Consider the following 25166-nt stretch of genomic DNA (forward strand, 5'->3'; position numbering starts at 1 on the left):
GATGATGACTAAATATTGGCTATCAGTTATTAGATTAGTCAAGAGATTTGGGCCCAATAATTGTATTATAAAAGGTTATTTTATTTATAGTGGACTCTTATTTTGTCTTTGGTAGCTTTTTAGTTTATTTATGTCTTTACATAAGGCTTTGTAGGTATAATAGAACGTGGAAAATTTTAAAAAAATAAGATAATTTAACAAATTAATTCAAAAAACAAGCTTCGGAAAAATTTTATTCCTAAAATAAGCGTCCTTGCCTTCGAAGCTTGACTTGGTGTAAACTCGCTCTTACTAACAGCGAATTAAAGCAAATGGTCAAAATTTGAGTCAAGCCTCAAGTCGCTGTTAGTAACAACGACATTAAGGTTGACTAGTCAATCCTTAATGTCGCTGTTACTAACAAACTATTTGAGGCTTGACTGGTTTGACTTTTATTGACTTTCTTATATGAATTAAACTAGTCGTTGTTAAATTGAAAAATAGCCGTTATGAAATTGAAAATAGTTGTTGTTATTATGTTCTATAAATAACTCCATCAATTTCCCTACTTTATTGTATCCAATGTCCATCATTCTTGTTCTAGTTAATCATTTTTTAAAGGTAACTTAAGGTATTATGTTAGTGTTACTCTCAATTTATAAATGTTAATATTATTTTTGAATGTTTACTTACGTCATTATATCATATGTGTTCCGTAGATGTCACAGGATCATTCTATTGAAGAGCTTTGTGATTATGGTTATGAAGTTGAGATTAATACAGATTAGAGCAACTTCGATCTTGGCCGTGATTTTGTTGCTTTTCCTTTCTTCTTGGTTGAAGGATTAGGTTGCACATACTTTAGATGGATTGCTCCGGAGGGTACCAAATGGCAGATAGACTTAATAATACGGCTTGAAAAAGAAAAACAAGAGCTTAAAGATGAGATATTTAATCTGTAGAGACAAATAGATGATATGGCACATAGGAAAGAAAAGACTGAAAGGATTACGAGAAAGTTTAAGAAGCAATCTTAGTTAGCGACGATGGTTTAACTTAACAAATGAACTATGTAATTTGATATGGATTTGTTGAACATGAATGAAATTGTGTTGAATTTTTAAGAGCATTTTCCCTATTTGAATATGATTGTCTGTTTATTTTTGATTAAATTCATACTGCATTCTTGGCGGAATGATTCATTGCCGAAAACTCTGAGTACTTAACATCATTTCATTCATAATAAATGTGTGATAATACGATAAAAATATATACATCTACATATATATTACAAATTATACACAAAAGTCCAAATCTTACAAATATTGAATATGTAAAATGTTCAATATATACAAAATGTCACTAATGTTCAATATATACAAACAGTATACTAATGCTAATCCTCCTCCTGTACCCTATCTAACTTTGACGGTTTACGACGCCTCCTACGATAGTAAGAGGCCGTCGCATGACGCTCGGGTAGGGGAGGTGATTGATAATGTGATGATCCAGCCCCCTGTGAGGATCCGATACCATATTCGGGGCGCGTTAAGTCTACCTCCTCAAGATGAACGTTGGCATGATGAAGAGATGACCCCTGCTCGTCCATAGTGTTGTCGGGCACAACGACTTTTGGAATGAAGTGCTGAAACTATGTCCCTAGGAGTATGCCTTGGGCAATCTCCCGTACAGGCTCCTCTTGGGTGGAGCTGATGACAGATGCAACGCCTTGTGCCTGCGTTAAGACTTAAGTATTAATCAAATGTATAACATGTAAGTTCTATGGATAATAATCAACGTTGAAGAATACTTACAAAGTGTGTCATCGTCGGTGCTGCGGAAGCGTACTGGGCTGCCGCGATGATACCTCGTGGGGTCATCCATTGACGAGTGATGGAGAGGAACCACAACATGTAATCCGCCGAAGTAGGTGCGCCTACAGCCTCGATCGGTGCACCTAGGGCCAACAGCTCCAGCCTGTGATCCCAGCGAGCTATATGGCGCCAGTTGATCTCCAACCTGTTCTTGGGCTCCCGACCCTTGCATGAACTGTAATGGAGATCCGCCACTGTGTCACAAGGCGATGGGATACCCTGTACCATCCCAAATTGGCGCAGTACGCACTGAGGGAGATGCATTTCGACTATGTCGAAGCATATCAAAGGTACAGAGGCTCTCCACCCCCCTGACAAGATCCCTGAGTGCTAAGGCAATGCAGCGTATGCCTCAGCGAGGTAAGGGTCCCATCGAAACTACACGTGAAAATATAATTAATAAATTACGCAATATGATAGTTACAAGACAAGTTGTAGTGAAGTTTTTAACTGGTCAGCTCGAAGTAGATCGAGTTGATCGCGGTAGAACCCCACGCCCGATGAAGGTTGTATCACAAGTCCAAGACCTCCAAGAGTTGTCCTCAACGTGTTCATCTAGAGGGGGAAGTAGTGCATAAGGTGTAGGAGCAATGATTATTGGAACGTTGCCTAAGCTCATATCATTAGCTAGAGCCTCCTCGTCAACACCCACATCGTCCTCAGAAGGAGCTTCAACGAATTCATTACTCTCACTATTAACATCACCCCAAGGCTCACTTGTATCTTCTAAGTTAAAAGTATCATCATTTGAGACTTGAATTTGAAGTTGATTGAGATCATTAGAAGGAGAAGAGGAAGATGGCATAATGGAATTTTGGGTTTCTTGGGTAGGGAAGGGCGTATGAGAAGGAGTAGAAGAAGTTACATTCAGGGATGCATTTGTTTCTACAACATTGACATCTTGATTCTCTAGGGGTACCTCTTCTACATATAACTCTAAAGAAGGAATAGAGGTAGACTTTGAGTACTCCCACATTAAATCTATAGCCTCCTCATCCTCAACCGGAAAAGCTAACAATTCTCTACTCATATTGTACTTAAATCTTACATTAACAGTACTTCTTGTAGTGTCAATGCCAATCTTAGAGCATATAAGATGTTTAAGTTCATTCAAATCCATGTTTGAGTTGCATGCATACAGTTTACGTCTTCCCCCAACATACTTAACATTGCTACTACTTGATCGAATTGAACTATTCCAGAATCATACAACAGTCACACGAAATGAAGCCATTTCTACAACAATATGTACAAAATCAACATCACCATCAAGTTCATAAATATATACATATATAACAACATTGATTAAATTTAGGTTTTACATTCAAACATTCTCTAAATTAAACTCAAATTTAGGGTTTGCATTCAAACATTCTCTACATTAAACTCTAACATCTTCTACATTAAATTCATGAATAGACAACCTCATTATGAAGGTCATGACAAATAACAAGTACATTCGACATATTCATAGAGTTTAAGTGTAAATGACCACTATAAATGACATACATTTTAAAATCAACAACAAATAAAAAATTTATAATAAAAAGATACCTCAATAAGCTATAGATCAATTAGAAGTAGTAAATTGCAAGTTTATGAACCTACATTTATGTGAAAGTTGATTCAAAATTTGTAAATCCTAATTTTTCAAAAAAAGAAAATAAATATAAAAAACTAGTACCTTAAGTGAATGTAGGAAGATGACAAAACTAATTAGTAGTAGAAAACTTGGAATTTGATGAGATTAATTGAAGGATTGAAGTTGATTTTAATGGTGGAAAGAAGAGGGAGATCTCGTAGTTTGAATGAGGAAGTAAACTGCAATGAGAAAGAAGGAACCCTGAAAAATTTAACCGCATTAAGTCGCTGTTAGTAACAACGACATATGAGTTGACCAGTCAACTCCTTAAGTTGCTGTTACTAACAGCGACTTGACCCTTGACTTATTTTTTGACCATTTGCTTTAACTCGCTATTAGTAAGAGCGAGTTTACACCAAGCCTATGTTTGGAGGTAAGGACGCTTATTTTGAGAATAAAGTTTGAATGAAGCTTGTTTTTTAATAAAGTTGTTAAATAATCTTATTTTTTTTCAAATTTTCATAAAACGTGATGATTTAGCCCATAACAATATCTATAAAGAAAAGGTTGAGAAATACTCATGATTTAGATTTTGTTGTAATAGAGCAAGTTACAAGTTTTATTGTTCATAACAAGCTTAAACATAAATATGGTCCCATCATGAAATAAAATTGGGAATTTATCAAATTGATTGAATTCATTCTCAATTTAGATTAAATATTAACCAATCACCATATCTATTAATAAAAAACCCAAGATGGACATATATGTTGTCCAAAAAATTAAGCACTTAAGTTGTACCAAGTTTTATCACAATTTTGAAATGTTAAACACATATAATATACCCGACAAATTGACTGTCTTTGATGTGTTAGACTGATGTGATTAGGGATGCAGGCGGGGCGGGTCTAATAGGAGACCCGCCCCATCCCCGCCCCATCGGGTATAAAATTCATACCCACCGCGGGGATGGGGATGGGGATGGGTTTTAGGTGATACTCGCCCCATCCCCGCCCCGCCCCGCCTCACGAAATGTACAAATTTTGAGAATTGGAATATCCTAAATTATTTTTCAAATTTCTGAAAACCTTGAATTATTTTCAAATTTTTTTAAAAAATTTAAAAACCCCGGTTTATATTTCTTTTAAAAAAAAAGTTTCAAAACCCTAAATACTTTGGGCCTTTGAAACCATCAATAGGAATGTCCAATGCTAGCCGTCAACTCAACCCATCATTTGCTTCTTCTGAATCTTCAGTCTTCACTTCACTGCTGCACTCCCATCTTCTTCTTCTTCTTGAAACACTCCCATCTTCTTCAATCTTGCTGTCGTCATCTTGAAAAACTCCAGAGCACTCCCGTCATTGGGTAAGTTTCTTTCGGTTTTTGATTGTCATCGACTCATTGTCTCTGTCTTTTCTCCATTTTTTGATTTTCTTTTTTATTTTATCAAGCCAACTTCATTGAGATGGATTATTTAGATCTTTTCAGTTTTTATATTTGATGTGATCTAATGTTTGATGGATTATTGAGATGGATTATCAAGCCAACTTCTGAATGTTTTAAACATTTTCTTGGTGAGATTGAGATATTTCTTAAGTGTGAAGGCAGACAGAGGGAGGTGATGTGGTGGTGGTGGGAACTAGGAAGGTTGGAAGGAAGGGTGCATTCTGATTGTCTATGCCTTTTCTTTCTTTTTTTAATTTTTTAATTGTCTTTTTCAATTTTTTTTTTTCTTAAATTAAAAGTTAAAAAGCAATAATTCAAAGAATAAATATGTGATACAGATGGGTATTAAGCGGGGATTTGACGGGTGGTGGGGCGGGTAAAATGGGTATTAGACGGGGATGGATACCCAAATGGGGATGGGGATGGGGATGGGGATGGGGATGGTATTAGGTACAAACCCATCGGGGCGGGGACGGAGAAAAAAATTATACCCGCCGTGGGGATGGGGATTGATTTACCAGATGGGGATGGGGATGGTAACGCCAATACCCGCCCCGCCCCGCCCCGTTTGCATCCCTAGATGTGATAAACAACTATGTATAATACAACACCTTAACTATTAAAAGCTAACCACAAATTTTATTTATATTAGTAATTAAGTGTCTGTTTAAAAATCTATATAAGAGATTACACAATCTTTATTCAACAAGGTTCTAAGCTATGATGCTACTTCTAATATCTGATTAAGCTAAAAACTACACGAAAAGTAAGTTTGTAATCTCCTATAACAAAACTAGATTATTACTAGACCAAAATACCAAAATCCATTAAAATTCTAAAGCTGATTATAGGCACTTAATCTTCATCATTAAGCTAAAGCATGGCCAGTTCTTGGATGCTCAAAGGATGACAGATGTCTCCCAATGGTTGGCCGGACCAGGCCGAGTCAGCCAGTAGAGAATTGACAACACCAGTAGAATTGTACAAGTCCTCAAAGGATGACATATGACCTGTTTGGTTGCAAACATTCTCCATCTTTTTGCACCTTTGTTCTGCTTCTTTCATCTTTTGAAATCCTGGCACCCACAAGTTTTGTTATACTAATCATCATCCTAACCATCATATCCAAATTATGTTAAACAAATCATGATCCTAACCATCATATTCAAGTTATGTTACACCAATCATCATCCTAACCATCATATCCAAGTTATGTTATACCAACCATCATCCTAACAATGATATCCATTATATCTCACGGAATGTAATTAGCACTATATATATAACTCGAATTGTCAAGGAAACCAACTCAACTAATAGTTTATGCTGATGGTTGAGGCCCCTGATATGTTATATACTCTAACATGCCCCCTCACACAAGAGTCCTTTGAGATAGAAGTGTGGATGCAAGTCATACCTTCCATATACCTAGATCGAAATATTTCATTTGAATTTGACGGATGGTTGAGAATTGAACCCCTGGTCTCAATTCACGTTAGCTTCTGATATCATGTCAAAAAACCAACTCAACCAAAAGCTTAAGCATATGGTTGGAACCTCATAATATGTTATATATTCAAACACGAATTAATCTATCATGTTGTAGCCCAAATTCTAGCCAATTTCTACTGTATGAATCAAAATATATCAGTAAAAGCTATTGAAAACAATCGAAAAAAGCAAGTACATACCATATTTTTGTGGGTTAGACTTGATCTTGATGAGGCCTTGAAAGATATCACAGAATACAAAGTGAGCATGAGTTAGCTCTAAGTTAAGGTCATCTATCCGATCATGTAAGAGATGATTATACTGTGAAATAAGCTGATTATCATGACTAACGCATTCAGTACAATCAAGAGGGTAAGCTCCCATAACAACCACCTTTCTAACCCCATCATCATGGAGATTTCGCAAGGCGGTCGTCATCTTGTCGACCAACACCCTTGGAAGAAGCTGAGCGTTTTCATTGTCATCTAAGTCGTGTTTACCCAAAGAAAGGTAAAACACAGCCTGGTCTAATCCATAGTTTAGCACCTTCAGTATGACCTCATTTGTGCCATTCTGCTGCAGATATGCTGGTATTGCTGGCAAATTCATCTTCTTAGCTGCATAAGTCAGTAAATTTAGTTTATGACAATAATAATGCATGTTTAATCATACTCAACATCGATAATCACATATTAAGACCATAGTAACGCGATCACAGTAGCAGGAATGATGCGTTTATCGGTTGAAACCATAAAATCTCCCTTGATACGATCCAAAATGCAAGATTTTATATCTTTATGATGCGAAAAATAACAATAATTTATTTTGAAAGTCTTTACAATGCGGGTGATCCATGCAATTGGGTATTGTTATTACACTTTTTAAAACACTAGAATTATCATAAATAACCACAAATAATAATAATGTAGTAATTCAATAATCAGTTACTGTCAATGTGATTACTAACATTAATCATTGAAAAACCAAGAAACAGATATTTTAATATGAACTTATATTATTAATTAATAATTAAGAAAATATAAACAATAATATAAAAAGAAGCTTATAGTTTAACAAGAATTTAGACCATTAATAAAAAAAAACAAAAAGAAGCCAAAATTTGAACATGATTTGAGTTTAATAATGATTAAAATCAAGAAACCCCTATTTTAACATGAATTTAGACCATTAATGAAGAACAAAAAGAAGCCCAAATTTGAACAAGATTTGAGATTAATAATGAATAAAATAAAGAAACCCCTACTTAAACATGAATTTAAACTATTAATGAAGAACAAAAAGAAGCGCAAATTTGAACATGATTTGAGATTAATAATGACGAACAAAATCAAGAAACCCCTATTTTAACATGAATTTAGACTATTAATGAAAAAAACAAAAAGAAGCCCGAATTTGAACATGAGTTGAGATAAATAATGAACAAATCAAGAAACCCCTATTTTAACACGAATTTAAACAATTAATCAACAAAAAACCCAAGAATCCCACATAAAGAAAACAGCAACAGAGAAGACGTAACCCAAACAATCAAGAATGAAATAAAAAACAGGCAATCACAAATTAAAAAACAGAGTAATTAAATAGAATACCGAGAAATTGATGGATAAGAGAGGAATGAATGTTATTTGAGCAAGAATCAGCCATTACGAAAAAACCTTGAGATTCCACCAATTCATCAGAAACTTGAAGTCGTCTATGCGGATTTGAAGCGGAAGGAGAAGGAGAAGGAGAAAGAGTCGGTGGAGAAGGAGCATGAGATACGGTTCCAAAATAAACAATCAAGAACATAAGAGTGAGAAACACACCGATTAATAAGAAGTATAACAAAGCAATTGCTAATTGTTGTTTCCAGTTCAGATCGGAACTTATGGAGACGATCGGATCAGGTGAGAGGGGCACCATTGTAGCTTCAATATCTACTAACAACTTAATCGGAATTGGTACAGGGGAAGAAGATTAAATGAGCAACTGGCTATTTAACAGAGGACTCTCTTTCTTATTTATAACTTTTTCTAACTGATTTTCCCTCTTCTTTTTGTGGAGCGGGCCCACCCCTAAATTTACCTGTACTTCTCATGGGTATCAATTGTCTCAATTCTCAAATCGCCAAATATCTTGAGAGACCGTTTTTTTATAAGACGTATTTTAAGTTTAGCCTATTGAAAGATTAATATTCATTTACGTATTCTTTATGCCTACTTATATTATTTTTAGTGCTTACTTGTCGTATCTTCAATGCCTATTTTTAATATTTTAAATGTTTATTTACATTATTTTAATGTCACCTTCCAATATTTTAAAAAATATATAATGGGCCGACCCAATTAGAAATGGTCTCTCACAAGAATTTGTAATTCTCAAATCACGGCCAAATCGTTCAAACTACTCTTGTGAGAGACTTTTTTCAGTGAGACGACCTTTAAATAAGTAGTCCATATCCTAATAATTGTATTAGTTGTGTTATTTAGCTCATATATAAAGTGTGTCACTACATGTTTCTCACTAACTTTATTTAACTAGTTTTTTAATATTTGTGGTATTTATTTTTTTCTCCATTTAATTTATTGCACAATAAATTAATATAACCATTATTTAAAAAATAACTATTTTTCTTAATTTTAATTATGGCCGGAAAAATAGCTATCACCATAATGTCCATTCATAACAATGTCCTCCTTCAGCTAGGAAATTGGCAACTGATTTTCCCTCTTCTTTTTGTAACTGATTTTCCCTCTTCTTTTTGTAACTGATTTTCCCTCTTCTTTTTGTAACTGATTTTCGCTCTTCTTTTTGTGTAAGCTGGAACTCTACCACTATTTACACAACAAAGGCCTAAGTAGGCCACTCCTAAATTCATTAGTCCTTCTCATGGGTGTGAATTGTGAAAATTTAAATAAAATAAACTTTTTTGAAAAAAAAAATTTAAATAAGGTTCGAAGAATTTTATATTTTCAAAATAAGCGCTTTTGTGTTCGAGTCTAAGATCAGGGTTTGTTCGCTGTTAGTAACAACGAATAAGAGAAAAAAAATTTACCACACCTTCATTCACAACGAACAAAAGAAAGACAATGTTATAACGTTTAAAAGGACAAAAAAAATTACTTACTGTTGATTGTTGATAAGAGCTATTAGCGAACTAACATTTGTTGTCTTTTTCCGTCTTTTCGAACGTTATGACATTGTCTTTTTTATTTGCTGTTACTAACAACTAACAAAGTCATGATAAACGTTTTTGTGTCTTGTCATGAATAACATCGAACAAACCTTGACATTAGGCTCGAACACGAATACGCTTATTTTGGGAATTAAAATTTTTCGAATCTTATTTTGAGAATAATTTTATAAAAAAAGTTTACTTTATTCAATTTTTGTGAATTGTCCCAAACACGGGCAAATTGTTCATAGTCTTGTCAAATTTTAATCCAATCTAAACAACCAAGACATAATCAAACTAATCCATTTAATTTGTAAAATTGATGATTTTTTGAACTTTTTATACCAATATTTTTAAGTTGTAACCTACTACTCCCTCCGTTCCTTAAAGTTGTTTTCGTTTTAATATATTTTTTAATGCTTGATAGTGCAAATTTTAATAACCCCAAGCGCACGGTTGACGTGTAGTCGCGGGTCGAACACAAGGAGGCGAGTTAATCAATTTGTTTGTTTTATGACTACAAGACACGGATCAAGAAGTAATGTGGTCGAGAAACTAGTACTACGATGCAAAAACTAAAGCTAAAACAATGATTAATATGAAGATGAATATGATATGACAAGCTCTAGGGTGTCGAGCATCACCTAAGTTTAACATGGGAATCGATCACTCTCATGATTGTATGAGATTGAGTCATTGGTATAATTAAATGTAATCTAATTAATCTCAAGCTTCCGCTCTATTGATTAATATTGATTTAAGACTATACTAGTGTTAATCCTCAAACTTCCATTTTATTTGCTAAACTAGTAGGAATTTAACTTGAAAATATCTCAATCCTAAATTAATCCTAATCTCAAACTTCCGTTTTATTGAAAAGGTTAATAAAGATATTTAAATCGAGATTCATTAAGCGTAGATTTAATTATAGACCCAAATTTCGCACAACCAGTCGATAAGATGTCATCCCATACTTCGAATTAGGGATTATCCCATAACCCTAAAGAAGAAAAAACTACTCCCTAAACATGATGGTAAATATGCAATTCATAATGAATGATGACTTAATAGAAATACTGAACATAAAACGATGAATAATTTCAATGCAAGAGATAAATAATAAAGCAATGAACAAAGAAAACTTACGAATTACGAAGAACGAGAATGTAAAATACAAGAGGAATTAATGTAACAACGATGTTTCGCAACATAAGCTTAAAAAACAAAAATAATTCTCCAGATTATTAACTAAAACTACTATTAAAAATTGATAAAAACTCCTTCTTAAAAATAAAATAACTACCACTATAAATAGAGGCTTAAAAAATAACTGTTGAACGCATGGCAACGACTCGTGACATCAGGAGCGACGAGTCGTCGCTTTGCTACTGCATGGATTATGTGACTTCGGTGAGTTGGCGACGAGTCGTGGTATACTGGTGACGAGTCGTCGCTCAGTCTCTGGACTTCATTACTCAGATCAGAATGTATGCGACAATTGGTGGCATCAGGAGCGACGAGTCGTGGCTTTGGCACTGGACTATAATGCTGAGGTCAGTAGGTATGCGACGTGCCGTGGCTTCTGCGGGATGACTCGTCGCTTTTGTTCTGGACTGTAATGCTGAGCGACGAGTCATGGCTTTTTGGCACAGTTTAGCTACGACTCGTTTCTCCCCCTTGGAGCTTGTTTGGCTCGATCTCTTCACTTCTTTTAGGGGTCTTAAGCCATTTCTCCAAACCTTCACCCTCTTATCACCCCCGGGACCTAATAAAACTTCAATTCGCCTCAAAAATTACATAAAATATATTATTGAGCATATGAGATGAAAATGTCAAATATCACCTACAATACTACCTAAAACTCACTAAAACATCACATAAGGAGTATGAAATTAACACAAATGAGTGCAAATAATTGCACTCATCAAACTCCTCGATGCTTAACCTTTGCTCGTCCTCGAGCAAATCAAGGTGAAAACAAATGGAAAACAAAGTCAAGACATGGTCTCCAAATCCTAAGCTACTTCTTATACCTCCCTTTCTTAAACTTCACTAATACCCGGTGTTCGCCAAGAGTACAAATATTCTTACCACTTGTTCCCTTCACTTGGCTAACACACACATCACAACATAACCAACACAAACAAGAGTATAGATAAAAAGTACCAAAATTCCCTATGCTTCAACCTCCTTATGAATCCTAGGAAACATGAGAAATGAAAAGTTCTACACTTATCCCTCCAATGGTGACCTACCCAAAAGCCTACGTTATAACTCCTGCTTCTTATGTCGCCAGCTCCCAGTACAAAATGAAACACGTGAACAATTCTATCTTTTTCTCTCATTTTTCCTAGGAACTCATATTTGGGTTTTCGTCCTAACCACTCATTATTTTTTTTTCACTTGCTCATCCATTCAATGCTGCTCTTTTGCGTAGGTGACCCTTTCAGGTTTTCAACTAAATTGGGCTTATCGCTTTTCAAGCATGTTTTTTCTTTTTTTTTTCAATGAAGAACATAGTACAAATTCAGCTATAATGAAATTGAAATTGAAATTATAATGCGTATGCTAGCTAAATCTATACAAAAAATGTGGAATATAAAACATGAATAAGCGAGCAATAGGTTCCCCCATGCTTGCTTTTCATGGTGAGTAGCAATAGGGTGTTCAACAACCCTTATAAAAATAGGGTTTTTAGTAACCCTGGATATGACAATTAAGCATAGGATTATAAACAATGCAACCTACCTAATGAAACTCCAATGTTGAAACTGGGATGGCATCATCGGTTACAATATTACCTCTTAAATCATGAAACATCGGCTCTACTTATGACTACCCAAAAGTAAGAGGCTTCCTATCTTAGTCTCCCTTTCTCTTATAAAATGATCTCACATGTAAACCCTTAAAAAATCCCAAACCCCTTATCAACCTCATACCTATCCCAACACACAACTCCATCACAACCATAGCACAATGTACCAAAACATACACCCAAACTCCATAAACGTAAGGCTCATATATTAAAGCTCTTGGATCTGGCAATCCAAGAACTTACTTTGGATCAAAGAGGATAGGGGCTTATTGTTGGTTAAAAATTTTAGCTCATATAACATGCAATGGTTAACAAGAGATGATGTGCGAGAATCTAAGTAAGGATGGCTAGGTGGGTCAAGGTATAACAATATGGTGGAGCTAGAATATAAGAAAAGATGAGAGTAAAGATAGGAATAGAAATATACCTATCAAGCGCCACGGTAAAGGAGGAACAATGATAGCATCTAATGAACACTCACTCTCCTTTTTCCAAGCCACCTTCATAGGTTATTGGCTAGCGTTCTCTCTTTTTTTCTTTTTTTTTCTTTTTTTAATTTTTTTAGGATAAAGGTAAACAAAAAAGAAAAACAAAACAAAAATAATAACAAAAGCAATAAAAGTCCTAATCTAAGAAAGCATAAAAATTAAACTAGGAAAGCAGTATGACTCTACACTAATAGGAGTAGACTCCCTCCCATGCTTATCAAAAGCATTGTCCTCAATGCTTAACAGCATAGCAAAAGGACATGACCATAAAGGCATAGGCATACAGATGGGGGAAGTCTAGGACAAGTGGCCGTCAGTGACCACTCGAGGAACCGCGGCAAAAAATGGAGAAATGTCATCTTAATGTGAATATTTATAGGAATTTTAAAAAGAAATAATGGAGATTGGTGACAATGATGTAGTGGCTTTTGATTGGCTGAGTGAAAGGTGGACTTTCAGTTGATAGTGAATAATTATGGGTTTTTATTATCAGGTCAGTCATGAGATTTAGGTTCAATAATTTAATTATATAAGGATTTTCCCCACTTCTTAAGTTTTGCCATCCTTTTTGTAGTGTCGCCGCCTTTTTTTAATGAAATTACAAAATACCCTTAAGTACATTCTTTTGGCCATAACTTTTGATTGAAAAATCAAATTAATTCAAGATATGAGGCATTAGAAGCTAGACTTTATTAGCTTTCCAAAGATATATTATATGCTTAATTGCGACAACCGAGTGAGAAACAACGACCGTTTAAAATTTGCTTTGATTTTTAGTACACCGTAAATACACCCAATTGCACAAAACACGCGACTGACTGCATTATTGTTGCACAAAATGCGCGACCAGAACGCGGTAGAGTCGTACAAAACATACGACCGGGTCAAAGGAGAGGAAGAGGGAAAAAAGAGAAGAGCAGAGAGGTCACAGGACGCCTTCATTTAAAAGACTATAATAGAGCCCTTCAAAGACATTACGTAGAACCATACCATCCATTTTGTGGAAAATAATTTTGTCATTCGATACATCTGTTACTTCATTTAAGTTCCTTGTACTACCATTCAATCAAAGCATTAAGGTCAAGATTTAGATTTTTTTTAAATTGATGAATTCAATCTCAATTTAGATAAATATTAATTAATCACCAAATTTTTTGATAAAAAAACAAAGATGGCATCTATATATGGTCTAAACTCTAAAGACTAAGTCATTTAAGTTAAACTATGTTTTATCAGAATCTAAAAATGTTAAAACATATAGCGTCAATGACAAGCCCGCGGCCTTTGGTGTCTTATACTGACGTGATAAACAACTACGTACACCCATATCACCACAACACCTCGAATGTTAAAACTAACCATAAATTTTATTTGTATTATTCATCGAGTTTCTATTTCAGAATCTATATAAGAGTTAACAGAACATTTATGTAGCAATGATCTATAAGTCAATGCTACTACACTTTATATCTGATTACTCACTATATGCTTTGATTAGCTAAAAACTACAGAAATAGTAAATCTCCTACAACAAAAACTAAATTACTAGACCAAAATGCCAAAATCAATCCAAATTCTAAAGCTGATAATTGATTATAGGCTCTTAATCTTTATCATTAAGCTAAAGCATAACCAGTCTTTGGATGCTCAAAGGATGACATATGTCTCCCAACGGTTGGCCGGACCAGGCTGATTCAGCTAGTAGAGAATTGACAGCACCGGTAGGATTGTGCAAGTCCTCAAAGGGTGACATATGACCTGTTTGGTTGCAAACATTCTCCATGTTTTTGAATCCTTGTTCTTCCTTTTGAAATCCTGCCACCCACAAGTTATGTTTATACCATTATAAGCCATCATTATCATCCTTATCATCATATCCATTATATTCCGCGGAATGTAATTATTGCAATATTTCACTTGAATTTGAGGAGTAGTTGAGATTTAAATCCGTGATCTCTTGTTACGTTGGGTTCTGATACCATGTAAAGGAACCAAACTTAAGCAAAAGCTTACGCTTATGCGTGAGGCCTCATCATAATGTTATATACTCTAGCCAATTTCTACTGTATGAATCAAAGTATATCAGTAGAAGCCATTGCAAACAATCAAAAAAGTAAGCACGTACCATAATTTTGAGGGTCAGACTTGATCTTGATGAAGCCTTAAAAGATATCTGAAATAGTTATAAAAACGTTTTTAATAAAAATTATTATTTTAATAAGTAAAATGAGTTTTTCATATTAAAAGTAAAATTTTTATACGATTTTTAGATATCAGATTTATTATTTTTGGGGACAAAATAAATTATATACACAAAAAATACGGTCATATTAACCACCTTATATTTGATGAATATGTATAGGAAGTCATATTACTCTTACTTTGCCACCCGCACCTTATGACTCACCCAAGTAAAAACCTTTAGGTATGGTAATCTGTGTAAATCAAACCCTTTACTACTCTTCTTCATTATCAACCTCAAAGCAAATTTCTGAAATTTGATCCCTCTAATAAATTAAATCTTCTTAAAAGCTGAAATTCAACCTACTTCTCCATCACGAGTTCATAAAATTCCAAGATTTATTAAGTAGTATCTTTTCATGGTAGAAACCCCTAAATTAGAAATTAGGGTTCTCAAGGTTTATTTAATTCTTTATAAAATCAGTATTATTGTGGTTAGCTAAGTCGGAGTTTAAATTGATTGTAGATATTGTTGGGGTAGAAGAATCCAAATAGTCATCACCATCTTCCGTCCCTTTTGTGTTAAAGACTTTTTGGTACATCTTCTTTTGGTGTTTGAAGTTGGATTTTGAATTTTGATTGAAGAAATCGCTCATCAAGGTAATTCACAAACTAATTTATTTAAGCATAAATTGAATGTTTTAAAGTGGTTTTAAGTTCTTAAATGGTTGCTGATTCATGTTCAAAGTTGTGAGTAAGTTCAGTTTATTTGAGCAAGTTCTTTCAAATCTGTTTGACTGTTTTTGAGAATATTAGAGTCATTTTTGGATTCTCATTCCTTCATGAGATTTGTAGAGCTTTAAGTTACGGTCGCGTGGGCACTTGAATTGCCCCAAAATGAGTTCGTATGAGAAAATTATGTCCAAAATACTAACAAGTTGTCATGAAAATCAAGAATAAGCTTTCTGTTTTACCATTTTCGGGGAAGTTCTGATTGTTTTTGGGTTTTGCATAAGAATTGTAGATCTCCGAGTCGCAGTCGCGTGGGCACTTGAATCGCCCCAAAATGAGTTTGTATGAGAGAGTTATGCCCAAAATACTAACAGGGTGTCCTGAAAATCTGAAAATGGCATTTTCGGTTTACTTGTTCATAATTAAAGTTGGGATTCTGTAACATCCCGAAAAAACTCGGATCGTTAAAAGAGAGATTTTTTTATATTTTAAAAGAAAACCAAGCAGGACCCGAGTTAAACCAAGATGTCGTAAAGGCACGAGAAAACGAAATTTTTAAAGTTAAAACTTGTGGATCGAGTTCTACTAGAGCTATTGTAGATTAATTAGTGATATCGTAGTCTTAGCAGCGGATAAAAGATATGAAACCAAAAGTCCAAGGAGTACATCTCGAGAGCGAAGTGACCTCTTGAATAAATCCATTTCTAAAAACTAATAAAGTTCGAAATTAAAATCCTTCCGTACTCTATCTCTTTTATTCTTCAGATGTAATCCTCACTCCCCAGCCTGCAACTTAACTCACTGCTAGTTATTAACCTCGAAAGGAAAACAACATTATCGCAGGATCGTTAAGATCAAAGGTACACGTCAGCAAAAACATCTCTTATAACATTAACATTAACATTATAGCATAAAGCACATTGGCAACTTACCATACGTCGGCTACAGTTCAATATTTACTTTTTAATAAATTTTAAATGATTCATTGAGTCAGTCAGCCATACTGCTGTACTTTTCCGGCCATACTGCCGAAGCAAACCCTAAACTTCCGGAGTAAGACAATACATTAAGGGGAGCTAACCCCTAAGCAAGTCTCTACCATAGGCAACACGCCTTACTTCGGTGCCTATGGTTAAGTATGCATACCCCGTGGTGGCTCATAATGCCCCCACAAACCGCGAGTAAAATCTTTCCACCATTCGACGTCATACTACGTCTACTTTAAAATTAGTGAGGTCATACTACCTCTACTCATCAAGTTACTGAAATTATATCTCTTGAATAAGAAAGCATAACATCACTTTCACAATTTATTCAATATATTATTATTATTATTATTATTCCTTTATAACAACCAATCCACAATGTACAAAATTTTACTGCGTGTACGTACCTTAAGAAGGCAAAAGCAAATCTTAAATGAACCTATCAACTTTCCGTCACGAATCGACTTCCTACACGATTCAATCGTACATACGGGAATAAGCATATATTCACACTTTCTCAAACCACAACCAAGGCACACACACACACACATCTAACATCAAGCCACACTTGCAAACAATTCATGATCACACAACATACTTCATCACAACATAACATCAAATAAAATTCAGATTTAGTATTCTGTCCAGAACAGTATGTTAACACTGCCAAACTGAAATTCCGACTTCACCATTGCGTCCGGAAGACGTCAAAACCCCCGGGTACCAATTTTCATAATTCATAATGTACTCTAAGTATTTTTAACATATTTTCAAGCCAAAAAGTGTTCTAAAAACATATTTTTTTACCATTTTTCTAACCCTACGGGATTCACCAAAATTCATCAACAAATGAATTCCAAATGGTACATTGCCTATCAAATATTAATGACCAAATTTATACAATTCTTATGAACCATCTTTGAGATTAAATTCATTGTTCAACAATAATTTCTTTATACATATTTATATATATATATTTTTTCTCTAGCAAAATTATAAATTTCTCGTATTAGCCAATAAAATAAATAACTTTTCCACCAAATATAAAAAAACACACACACATTTTTTTTACATGAACATTCATATTTATATATAAATTTCAAAATCACCCATCACACAAACCAATCCTATTCTTCACATATATGCATATCTAAAAACTCTAAGGGCATGTTTGGTTGGTTCATTTTTAATGGTATAAAATAGTATCACAACCATTCCAATGTTTGGTTAGGCATTTTTACATTGGGATGTCGATTCTCATCTCATTCCAATCCTCTAAAATCCCATACCCTCCTACCCCTCAAGTTTCAAACTCCATTCTATCCTATATTCAAACCCTAATCTCAAAGGAGAGTTTTTAGATTTCATTACGCCCAATTTTTGCTGAGTTTCAACTTGGGTATGTCTTAAATTCTCTAAATTTTTCTTTTTCTTTAAATTTTGGAGAATTAATATCAACCCTAATTATGGAAATAAATATTGTTCATCATTCTGATTGCTTAATTTTTATCTTTTTCTCTTTTGGGTATTTAGAAAAATTTGAAATTTGGGAAATTAAAGAAGGGGTAGATGGCAAGAATAAAGCCACAAGCTTTATTGCAGCAAAGCAAGAAGAAGAAAGCACCAAGTCAGATCAGTATTACAACAATTATTTTGTTCAGCTTAATTGTTTTCATGGTTGTTTTCTTCATTTTCTCTGCTTATAGGCATTTTTCTCAGAGGTGGGTGACTTTTTTTTTCCATATGTAACTGTTTTTTGGAGAAATTTGTGAATTTTATGGTTTTAATTATTAGTTTGTGGGATTTGTGGTGAAAAAGATATTAACTTGAATTGGGTTTGTGCAATTTGGTTGAGAGAAATTTAGTTAATAATTGGGATCATTTGTTGTTATCTAATTGCTGTAATTGGAGCTTGATAATGCATGTTTTTTTGATGGGAAAATTGTTGGGTTTGCAAACGGTTATAGATGTAGCTTGATTTGTTAAGTAGCTGCTCTTATGAGAATCCATTTGCAACATAATATGAGTGTATGTATTTGTGTGTTTAATAAATATATATATATATATATATATATGTATATATATATATATATATATGTATATATATATATATATGTATATATATATATATATATGTATATATATATATATATATATATGTATATATATATATATATGTATATATATATATATATATGTATATATATATATATATATGTATATATATATATATATGTATATATATATATATATATATATATGTATATATATATATATATATGTATATATATATATATATATATATGTATATATATATATATATATATATATAAACTGGATAGAGAATCCATTCCATAATTGAACCAAACAGTGTGAATGGATTGAATATCTATTACAAAATTGAACCAAAGAGTTTTAGTCTGGTATGGGGTTCTGAATCCATACCATTCCAATCCTACTCATTGAACCAAACGGACCCTAAAAAGAAACATTCTTCATCAAAAAATACATCCCAAATCATACATGAAATTTTAACTTCATGAATTATAAGATAACACATATAACAATTATAGAATTTTAAATTAAAACTTAAGAATCAACATAGATTAAGAATTACACTTACAATTGTAAAGGAAAACACCAAAAGATGAAGGGTAATGGAGTTAGAAATGTGGATTAGGAGGAATTTTGAGAGAATATGTTTTTTTTTTTTTTTTTGTCCTTGGAAACTTTAGAAATGAAAAGATGTCAAAATGAAAATGATTAAGGAATTAAGAAGGGTTAATTATATGGGATTAATGCCTTGATCCTTCATTACCCTAAGGGAGTTACAAGCTCCACCAAGAGTCCCATAGGACCGGCCACCTTCCCTCCTATTTTCTTTTTTTTTTTGGAAAATAAAAGATGGGCTAAGGAAAAGTTTGGGCCCAAATAATTATTGCCAAAAAGGATTGCAATTCTCATGACCAAGCCCAATAATAAATAAAATATATATATATAGAAATAATATTACTAGTGAATTGTTAAATATATCGGGAAGAAAATATCGGGGTGTTACAGATTCAAATTGAGTACTCCTTTTATCAAGTGTTTATGGTTATTATTTATCCTTAAATTGGGTTTTATTGATTGGTATTGTTGAGTTACAAGTTCTTATTTGATTAATATGAGTATTTCGTTCAAGTATCAATTTGGGAACATAAGTACCAATTGGGTATTTGATTAGTTGATATTATTTTAGGATATAAGTTGGATATTGGGATTTAAGATTGGTGTAAAATTAGTTAAACTCCATTAATAGTAATTCAAGTTCTTATATGTTGATCGTTGATGATGAATTGATTTATATTTTAAGTAATGATTCTTGATTTCAAAGAAAATCAAGTGAATTATTGTTTTGTTTTATAATAAAATATTTGACATTGAAAAATGTCTGTTTTTGGGAATTGACAACAAATATTTATATTCATATTATTGTGAAATCCTATAGCTTGATAATAGATAATGGTTATTCGGATCGGTCTCGAGCCCCCGATCCCGTTTCGTTCTTGCAGGAACCGTATTTTTGGTGATGACGATCACCTGTGTTCATTTAGATCAAGCCTACTTCCTGACGGTCCATATATTCCCACGTTTTAAACTGTTATTACATTATTTTTTTTAATGAGTTTGAATAAATATGTTTGGTATATAAAGTTTTGTTTGTTTCGCAATGAAAGCATATGTTTCTTTTTCCGTATTATTTCGCTATTAACTTGTAATGTTATTGCCATATTTTGATTCTTTATGAATTAAAGGTTCATAGCCATATTTATGTCGATACCAAACGGTCTTTTAAAAAGAGTTTGGATTTGGATAATATAATGTTTACAAATGGTTACCAAGTAAACAAGGAATTTGATTGGAGATGTTTGTTAATGACTCGTATATAAATGTAATACTTTGTTGGATTACTCAACAATTCAATTGTTGACAGTTTTTGATGGGGCCTATCCCTTTCAGGGATAGATTCACTTTCAGGTTGCCAACTTTAGTGCAGATGGATGTGCTGCTCCTTTATGTATCATGTGTTGTGATAGCGAGGACATCGTTTTTAGAAAGTTAAATTATAATGATATTTTGACAAATTATGTGTTGTAAAAATTTAAAAAAGTTTATATATTTTATAATGTATTAACTTAGCTTATAAATGGTTTGTAATTAATTGTATTACAGCTATGTAAAGTTTTTAAATACTCTGATATTGGTTGCTATGGCTATCGAGCCACAGGTCGTATTCAGCCCAGACTTCTATAAGTCTTCCGCTGTGCTTTGTAGATAGTAATATATACTATTTACGCTGGGTTAGACTGTTTCAATTGGTATCAGAGCCAAAGTTTTTAAAAGAATATAAAAACGAATTTCGAAAATATGAGAGATCGGTAGAATTGAGTCTAAGTCGAATCAGGGGATATTACCTGTAAATACTATGTGCTTACTTGTTTTATGTGATAGATGAATCCCTAGGATGTCGTTTTAACGACTGAGTCTGATGTATTCCATGCATCACCCTACTTTTTAATTAATGTGATAAAGTATGTGAAAATTGGAGAAAATGTAAGAGTGAACAATGTGTATAAGTAAGTTTGACCCAAGAACACTAAACCATTATTAGTAAAGTATAAAGTTTATGTTATCATGTTATGAGTAGAATTCGTAAGTGATTTCTATCTATCCTTCTATGAATAGATAAACGCTAAGCCTAGAGGTCGTGGTCGACAATTATCTACTAAGGTTGCCATTATGCCACGCCGGGCTATTTCACGACGAACAGTGGCGTAAGCGGCATCGAAGGTTGCAATGGATCTTGGTGCAGTAGATCGCAACGCTTTTTGTCAAAATTATCATTAATTCCGGCAAGGAATTGAAACAGCCTCTGTTGTTGGATGTAAATATTGAAGAGAGTCTTGTCTTCATTGTGTTTCATGGGATTGCGTTTGCGACGATCGATCTCAGCCCAAAGATTTTTAAGCTTTCCGAAAAACACTTTAATTAAGTCATTATTCTGTTTAAGTGATGCTGCTTTGGTGTTTAGATCAAAAATTTGAAGCTCGTCTCTCCCATTGCCTAATAAGGTCTCAATACCTTTCCATAAATCCCATGCAGAGGTATAATCAAGAAATTGGTTAACGAGATCGATGTCGATATTGGCGATTAGCCAAGAACAAACAATTAAATCACGTTGGTTTCATTGTGAATATAAGGGATCCGTGGGTTCAGGGGGAGCGTCAGTGATGTGATTGAGCCGCCGCCTAGCTTCTATGGCAATGTAAATTAATTTACATCATTTGATGCACCTTTAGTATACACTCCATGGACCCACTTAACTCATAAGGATTCCCTCATCTTATGAATGTGCTAAGCTAGTTTGCCAACAACTGCCTGATTCCAAAGCTAGATGTTTCGCATACCAAGGTCAGCAACCTTTTTTTGGAGTGTAGATTTCTTTCTAATTAATGTTGCCAAGTTTAGGTGTTTGGAAGAAAGAGGAGCACCTAAATATTTGAACACTTAAATATTTGAACGGGAGTTTGACAAGAGCAAATTGAGAAATGTCTCTAATATCTTCTTTGAGGTATGTATCTATCCCAGCCAAATAGATTGCAGATTTTTCTGTATTAGCATGAAGCTCTGAAGTATTGGAGAAAATCTCAATGCACTCACAAATAACTCTAAGTGAGGAAAGATCGCCTTTGCAAAAAATCATCAAATCATCCCCAAAGCAAAGGTGTGTGAGGTTAATGGATTTGCATCGAGGGTACAGGATGAATATACCTGCAATGCTCTTCAAACTTCTAAACAAATACTCCATCCCAATAACAAATAATAATGGTAAAGAGGATCACCTTGTCTTAACCCTCATTTTGCTGCAAAAATGTTGGTAGGAGACCCATTGATCATTAAGACATAACTCATGGAAGTGATACAAGCCATGACGATTTTTTGATGAATTTTTGTGGAAAATTGAGAGCCACCAACATCTATTTTATAAATTGCTAATTCATCGTGTCAAAAGCCTTGCACAGATCGATTTTCATGAGACAATTGGGAGCAGAACCTTGTCTAGTATAGTGCTTAACTATATCTCGACAAAGTAAGATGTTATGCATAATATTACAACCTGCTACAAAAGGCCCTTGAGCTTGATCAATCAAATAATCCAACACAAGTTTAAGTTTAGAGCAAATAAGCTTAGATATGCATTTATATAACACATGACAACAAGAAATCAGTCTGAAATCACCTGGGTATAAGGGACTGCACACCTTTGGAATCAGTGTAATTGTCGTGATATTCCAACTCTTGAGCATTTTGCCATTTTCAAAAATTGGTTAACTGCTTTGATAATATCATCTCCCAAAACCTCCCAAACAACTTTATAAAATTTACTATTGAAACCATCCAACCCCGGTGCCTTATCATCAGGAATATTCCACAAAGCATGTTTAATTTCTTCAGGAGAAAATTGGAGGTCAAGTAATTGATGATGAGGAGGAGATAGGATTGGGCCCTGATACACCGTGTCAATATTGATCGTAATTCTATCCTTGCCCTCAAAGAAAAATAGATTAGAGTAAAAGTCAAAAAATGCCTGATGAATTTGTGAAGGCTCATTGATGTCCCTCCCCTGGAATCTGATGAAAGATAATTTGTTGTGCCTTAGTCTGTAATTGATGCTCAGATGAAAAAAAGTAGTGTTATCATCACTAAATTTTATTTAATTCAGCTTAGCTTTCTGTCTAAGACTAGTTTCAAGCTCTTTTTTGAGTTGGTGAAAATGAGTAGCCGCAATCCGCTATTGAGTAGCTAAGGTAGGGTCACGTAAATGTTCATGAAGTTGATTCTGCATAGTCATCAATTCGGCACGCGCTCTGTCCACCTCCATATGTAAGTATTCCTTTCCAAATAAGGTTTTCAACTTGCTTTCTAGTAATCGCAGCTTCTGAGTAGTTTGATAGCTAACACATCCCTCAATTTAAATACTCCAAATCTCTCGAACACTCTTAAGAAATCCTTCCTTCATCGCCCAACAGTTGAAAAACCTAAAAGGTTTCTTAGCCGGTTAATAATTAGAAAAAGACAATAGCATTGGACTATGATCATACTGTCCTTCAGCGAGGAAGTGATCCACTGAGTTAGGAAAGCTTTCCTCCCATTGATCATTCCTCAGAACTTTATCAATCTTACTTATGACCCATTTATTAGTCCAAGTAAAGAATCTTTCATGGTGTTTAAGATCATGAACATTACACAGCGCCATACAATCACGAAGGGGCTGAACTTCAACTAATCTCACTGGAGACCCTATCCGTTCATCAAGATTTGCCACACAGTTAAAATACCCTAATATAATCCAAGGGGAGGTGATGGATTTCCTCATATCCTGAAGATCATAAAGTAACTGATGTTGTTCCCGCTTTATAGTGGACCCATAAACAAAGGTACAAAGGAAATTGTCACCATTATTTGGGGCTGCGGCAACATGAATGAACTGACTTTGACAACACAAAATATCCACTTGAACATCCGCACTTCTCCAAGAAACTATTATACGACCTCCATCATGCCAAGCTAGGTTAGTTGTAAAGCACCAACTAGAAAACATACGGAGATAAAGTGATCCTAACCCTTTTCGCTTCACCTTAGTTTCTAAGAGACCAATAAAGGTAATATTATGAGAACATAAGAAATGAGCTACTTCAATCTGCTTTTTAGCCTTATTAATACCCCTGACATTCCAAGCACCAAAACTAATCATCCTCCTGGATTGGATCACCTCCCAGCGCTATGGTATTTGAAGTTTCAACATCCCCAATAATGTCTTGCTCTACACTTAACACATCAAAGTCATTGCTAATAGTCAAAACATGCTCCTTTCTTAGAACCGGCTGCTGTAAAGAGGATACAAGTATTGGGCCAAGCTGCATGCTGTGAGGAGGCAGCGGACTCCTGTGAAGCAATGTTAGGAGCAGGTTAAGGAAGTGCAGCATGTGAAACCTCAATTTCCTTATTCTTGGCTTGGTTAGTGGTCTCCTGTTGCATTTTCTGAGGCCTAGGGCGATATGTTTTCTTCAAAGGTCTGAAACCATTCTCATCCACCTCTAATTGAGGCTTGGATGCTCTAGGAAGATTTTTGAACATAAGATGGAAGTTATAGAAATGCGTATGCTGAGGTGGATGTGTGGGCACATATTGATGGATCGAATTAGGAACCAAGAGTTTAGGGACAAACTAGGGGTAGCCCCTATTTCTAGAAAAATGCGCGAAAATAGATTAAGGTGGTTTGGACATCTGCAGAGAAAGACTTTCAACGCCCCTGTGAGGAGGGTAGATTGCATTATAGTAGAGGGTAAGAAGAGTCGAGGAAGACCTAGGA

The 25166-nt window shown here is 34.2% G+C and overlaps 1 protein-coding gene across 1 annotated transcript; it reads right to left on the reverse strand.

Moving 5' to 3' along the window:
* Positions 1 to 5598: 5598 nt before the first annotated feature.
* On the reverse strand, positions 5599 to 8327 carry LOC130827275 (GDSL esterase/lipase At3g50400-like). Its single transcript, XM_057692941.1, has 3 exons — positions 7984 to 8327; positions 6574 to 6990; positions 5599 to 5958 (listed from the first exon to the last, which is right to left on the reverse strand). The coding sequence occupies exons 1-3, from the start codon at positions 8294 to 8296 to the stop codon at positions 5756 to 5758; spliced, it is 933 nt and encodes a 310-aa protein (XP_057548924.1). The 5' UTR covers positions 8297 to 8327; the 3' UTR covers positions 5599 to 5755.
* Positions 8328 to 25166: the final 16839 nt, after the last annotated feature.

The sequence above is a fragment of the Amaranthus tricolor genome, chromosome 11 (genome assembly GCF_026212465.1).
Source record: "Amaranthus tricolor cultivar Red isolate AtriRed21 chromosome 11, ASM2621246v1, whole genome shotgun sequence".
Lineage (NCBI taxonomy): Eukaryota > Viridiplantae > Streptophyta > Magnoliopsida > Caryophyllales > Amaranthaceae > Amaranthus > Amaranthus tricolor.

What these genes read in the sequence shown, in the direction of transcription:
- LOC130827275 (XM_057692941.1), bottom strand. Translation starts at nt 8,296, where the DNA reads ATGGTGCCCCTCTCACCTGATCCGATCGTCTCCATAAGTTCCGATCTG. An exon ending in TCTTATCCATCAATTTCTCG is followed by an intron (nt 6,991 to 7,983) that starts GTATTCTATTTA and finishes TGACTTATGCAG; the next exon opens with CTAAGAAGATGAATTTGCCA. An exon ending in GTCTAACCCACAAAAATATG is followed by an intron (nt 5,959 to 6,573) that starts GTATGTACTTGC and finishes TGTGGGTGCCAG; the next exon opens with GATTTCAAAAGATGAAAGAA.